At 37.0% G+C, this 5,650-nt stretch overlaps 1 protein-coding gene across 1 annotated transcript; it reads right to left on the bottom strand.

Moving 5' to 3' along the window:
* Positions 1-1,507: 1,507 nt before the first annotated feature.
* LOC123543993 (uncharacterized) lies at positions 1,508-4,707 on the bottom strand. Its single transcript, XM_053532278.1, has 4 exons — positions 3,744-4,707; positions 2,877-2,982; positions 2,011-2,211; positions 1,508-1,514 (listed from the first exon to the last, which is right to left on the bottom strand). Exons 1-4 carry the CDS (start codon positions 4,705-4,707, stop codon positions 1,508-1,510), a joined length of 1,278 nt encoding a protein of 425 aa, XP_053388253.1.
* Positions 4,708-5,650: the final 943 nt, after the last annotated feature.

Genomic DNA, 5,650 nt, shown 5'->3' with positions numbered 1-5,650 from the left:
GCGACCAGCATGGATCCAGACCAGCCTGCGCATCCGCGCAGTCTGGTCAGGATCCGTGCTGGTCGCTAATGGTTTCTCTAATAACAATTGTCTTTGAAAGCGAACAGCATGGATCCTGGCCAGACTGCGCGGATGTGCAGGCTGTTCTGGATCCATGCTGGTCGCAAACCCACTATGTTGGTTTTCTCATGGCACGGCTCAATTATATTGATTTTGTTTCGTTCCCATTCACTTTCCATAAAAACAAATTTTCACTGCAAAAATTTTTTGCCTGCAAAAATTCTTTTCAATTTAACAAGTCACCTCTTTGTACTTTGCCCAGATAATGCTTATCCATTCAGCATTTCATACAAAAGAAATGGTATGGGGAGACTTATGCTTTTATTAAAAGCAATCTCTAGTTGGTTTGATGACTATGACCTTTAACCTAGTGAACCCAGATGAATAGGTCATCTATCCATTAACACTAATGTGCCTGTGAAGTTTAAAAAGAAAAAAAACATTATAAAAAAGTATTGAATAACAGAAAAAAAAATCAGTGCATTTTCATAATCTGTTTTGCTTAACCTTTAGCCTGCTAAATTTCTAAAATGGACTGATCCGTCATTCAATTTGGGCAGTACCATTTATTATTTGAAGGGGTGTTCACTGAAAATTTTCTGACTGAATAGCAAACAGTGTAGATCATGATCAGCCTGCATGGATGTGCAGGCTGATCTTGGTCTGCACTGGTCGCAAAGGCAGCATCACTTGCCGCTAGCAGGCTAAAGGTTAATGTAAGCATTTATAATTTCAGGTGGATGCATGCAGAAGCACGGCGTCTTGAGTTGCCAGAACAAGCAATGGTGGGTGGGATTGTCATCGATGAGATGGCAATCCAGCAAAATATAGAAGTGGCAAACAATGGGGACATTATAGAATTAGTAGGGTTTGAGGATGTGGGAGAGGAAGGGAACATGTGTGCTACACTGAGAAAGGGACATCAAGAAAATTCACTTGGTACTCATATTTTACAGTTCATTTTTTTGGGAATATCTGGTTTCAGATTTCCATTTGCTCACTTTGTATCGACAAATGTACAAGCATATGACTTACACAGGCTTTTCTGGGAGGCAGTCAGCTGGCTTAAAATGTATGGCTTCACAGCAAGATATGTTAGTCTCGACGGGGCACAAACAAACAGAACATTTATGAACATGAACCTAGGCAAAAACCCATCTTCCATGATATGTGAAAATCCATCTCTGTATGATCCAAGCTTAGTGTTTATTATGGATCCTTCTCATGTTATAAAAAAAGTGAGAAATAACATATTAAAAAGTGGAATAACTAAATCTTCTACAAGACTTCTGACTCTCCCTGATGGTTCCATGATACAGTGGCAATGTGGATAAATGCCTTCCAGTGGACAGGTCTAATGCACTTCAGATTCACAACAAGCTAACAAATGAGCATCTGTTTCCAAGCTCACAAACCAAAATGCGAAATAAGTTGGCTGAAGATTGTGTTAAACTCTGAAATGTTAAATTTAATGTTGATTTATAGAGGCACTCTGTCAAACTCTAGTGCTTTAGACGGGGCCATTGAGATACTGAAAAGAACTTCCAAGATGATAGCAATCTTTCAGGACAAGTCGCCTGTGCTTTCAGCAGATGACAATAGATTAAAGGACCTATTAGAAATAAGTGAATGGTTTGATAACTGGTCGGATTGTGTTAAAAATGAAAAAGAGAAAAACAAAATGCTGCTTTCAAGCCAGTGTCTTGAGGATATTAAGTCCTGCCTTATTGGTTTTTGTGAACTTTGTAAACTACTGTTGTTAAGAAAAGACACCAGGATTATTCCTGCTATGATAAATTCTGACATTATTGAAAATCACTTTTGTCAGCATCGGGCTACATTCAATGGAGCAAATGCAAATCCCACAGCTTTGCAGTACAGAAGAAACTTAAACTCTATTATTCTAGGTCAAAATCTTGTGTCACAAAAAAGCAGTTTATTGCAACTCACCCTGATATGTTTGTACAACAGTTGAAATCATCAGCAGGTTCTACATATGGCATTGTCAAGTAGCCCTTGATTTCATCTGGTTGAGGAATGCACACTTTTGGTGTAAAATTAATCACACGCAATCCATCACTGCTTCGAACTCTTCCCATTGCAACACCAAGTTGCCCTGGTCTGAACATCTGCTGGCAGTCTACTTCAACCCTGATTAAATAACAACAGCAACAAACAATGGTAAGCAACTTACATTTTCAAACACATGATAATGTGCTTCAACTGTAGGTTCTAAAAAGACCTGCATGGACCTCATAAGGATACACAGACATTGAACAAAGATTTAACACTTAATTATTCTGAGTGTAGGTTACAAGATTTAGTGGTCCTCGAAATGAGTTTTCAACTTATGGGTGAGTATATACGGTATTAATATATGAGCCATGCCATGTGAAAACCAACATAGTGGCTTTGCGACCAGCATGGATCCAGACCAGCCTGCGCATCCACGCAGTCTGGTCAGGATCCATGCTGTTCGCTAATAGCTTCTCTATTAACTATAGGTTTTGAAAGCGAACAGCATGAATCCAGACCAGCCTGCGCATCCGCGCAGTCTGGTCAGGATCCATGCTGGTCACACACCCACTATGTTGGTTTTCCCATGGCATGGCTCATATAATATTGTATTTGGTCTCCAAGTTTAAAGTAACAGTCTACCACCTATTTCCTATTTTATAGCATGTACAAAGTCTGCTGTCAACAGATGTGACACAAGTTTATATTCCCTGTGTACAATGTACAAGGCTGCCCAGGAGACAGGTGTAAAAGCCATTTCAAGCATTAAAAACATATCAAAAGTTTCTAAAACTACAAACCTGTCTAAAGTCATTCCTTGGGCTTTATGAACAGTTAGTGCATACGCCAACAACAACGGAACTTGTTCCCTTTTGGCTAGCACCCTGTTCTGTGTTGGGCTGAATACTGAAGAAAAACCCGAATACAGCATTCTTTTAACGTCACATATTATTGAAACCTTTAGCATAAAACAAGGGCGGATCCCAAAGGCGGGGGGAGGTGTCAAGATATACACATTCATGTTCAGTGAGATTTTCTGAGATTTGCCATATAACTTGAAAATTATAAAGTATAAAAGTATAGGGCCCATCCCTCTCTGCTGGATCTGCCAATGCAAAAAGAGGAAAGCCAAGCAAGGCTAATTATTCTGTTTCTTCTACACTGACAAAATATCTAATGTCAGTCAGCCATTTAAATATTGAATTAAACTAAGATTTATAAAACTAGACAGGAGTTGTCAATAATTATGAACAATTAGTCTGCTTTTTATTTATGGTATTTTACTTGGCTCAACAGTCTCATGGTTAACATGACTCACTACATGTCTGTGGATCCTGCTTCAATCTCCAGTAAAACAAGCCCTGATAAACTTCAGTTCATTCCCTCACTCTCCTAATTAATATTTGATAGAAAAGAGTATATTTGCATTTCTATCAAAAATGAATATAGGAAGGTAGATTTTTTGAACTGTTAGTTAATATATGCAATGTTACATATGAAATATATATATGTATTACTATAGATACATTTGTATTACATTGTTATTAAAATTATATTATGTTTTATGTGTGTACTGGTGATATATGTGATATTACATTGTACAATGTGATATTACATTGTACATTGTACAGCCAAATAAGAGTGTAACAGAAAAAAGGTTATCATACCTGAAAAAGTTACCTTTCCAATTGTGGATGTGCTTTTCAAAGTTGGAAAGTAAACTTGTGGTCCCTCTGCAGAAAAGCTAGTAACATAACCTTGAAGTCCATTAAACAGCTTATCTGAAAGGTTTCTTATAAGAACAACTGGACAGTTTTCTTTCAGCCATAATTTTTTTGGTGCCGTCATCTCATGGAGATATTTGCTTTCTCCAGTGTCCACTGACAAATATTCCTTTAATGTCCCTGATTGTTGTTCAATCCTTGACCTATTATAACTGTTCACCAAATCATTTGTTGAATACAACTTTGTACTGTCCTGTGAATTTTTGAGAGGCCTTTCTAGACTTTTTATGTAATCAATTGTTTTCTTGTCAATGTTTCCCCCAACTGACACTTTTTGAATTGCACTTATTATGACTGAATCTGTTTGACGAACAACTTCCACTAAAGTTAGTTTATGCAGTTTCATAAAAGTTGGGCTAAAAAAACAATATTCTCCATTGTCATTATACATTTTATTGGGCACTGGTGAAAGCTGAAAAAAATCTCCAGAAACAATTAACTGTAGCCCACCTAAAAACTTACTAACATCTCTTAACTGAGTAACTATAGATACAAGTTGCTCAAACAGTTTCTTGCTTAACATAGATACTTCATCAATTATAAGCACGTCTGTTGATCTGATGCGATGCAATGCGCCTTCATTTGACAACAGTATATTCACAATTTCACTAGAACTGTAGCGTCCATCATTAATGCCGCTCCACCTGTGTAAGGTGCAGGCATTATCAAAGTTTGTACATGCTATGCCAGTTGTGCAGGTAATGGCAACAGATGTACCCAACGCAGTTAGTCGATGATAAACTTCTTTAATAGTATAGGTTTTGCCTGTACCTGCTGGCCCATTTATGAACAGATTGTGGCCTGTTATTGCCAGATTAACTGCCTCTTCCTGCAGTTTGTTTAGCATTTTTGCAGATCAAATTTTACTGTTTACATGCACAATATACAGTGATATATGGTACCAAAAATAAATCATCGCACATTTCGGAAGAAAACAGGGGTTATGAAAAAATACCAGGTTCAATATCAACTGTCTCTTTGTGAAATTCGTAACAGAAGTCGCTAAATAAACTGAAAAATCACTCAATGAAAGGATAATAAACGGCGTGACTTTGTTTACATTTTACACGCGCAATTAAATATAAGGTCAGGGGTCAGTATCTAGTGCATTTACTACAGCCAATGAAAACCGCCGTTACAAAATTGACTCGGAACATTTCGAATGTCATCGACCTTTCGGAAAAAGAACATGGCGGACAAGAGAAAATTTTTAGCGACCGTTTAAGTGAAAACAAGGTGGAAGAAATAATAATATGTTATAAATGTCACAAAAGTAATTGCTTTCAATACCAAAGCTTATATATTATTCGATTACTTGTTTAAATGGTATATTGCTTGCGTAATGGTGAATTTATACGCCAGAATCGATGGAATAAATAAAAACCAAAAGTCACCTCAGTGATGTTCCGCGTCCTGAGATAGGTAAAAAACCTTGTAGAGGAAATAGTAAATTATAGAAAAAAAATTTTTGATGGTGTTGGATGTTTTTTTTTTTTAGGTCTACGATACTGCTACCTGTGGTCACAAATATAAAACAATCTGAACGTCGAATTATTTTGACTAACCGGATCCCCAGCCACTGCCAATAATGACATCAATGTAATCTAAAGTATGGGGTCACAATCATAGCAATAATGTTACAAATAATTACCTGATGATGTGATCTGATAATGTTGTGTTTTTTTATCGAACTCATCCATACCGAAAATTATACATGAAAACTAACACAGGAAATGACGACCGATAAGAGATAAAACTGTGTTCCCCGTACCTTACCGTATCGATTTTTT

Source organism: Mercenaria mercenaria, unplaced genomic scaffold (genome assembly GCF_021730395.1).
Source record: "Mercenaria mercenaria strain notata unplaced genomic scaffold, MADL_Memer_1 contig_1079, whole genome shotgun sequence".
NCBI lineage: Eukaryota > Metazoa > Mollusca > Bivalvia > Venerida > Veneridae > Mercenaria > Mercenaria mercenaria.
The sequence above is the reverse complement of the archived record's forward strand: the minus strand, read 5'-3'. Positions and strand labels throughout refer to the sequence as shown.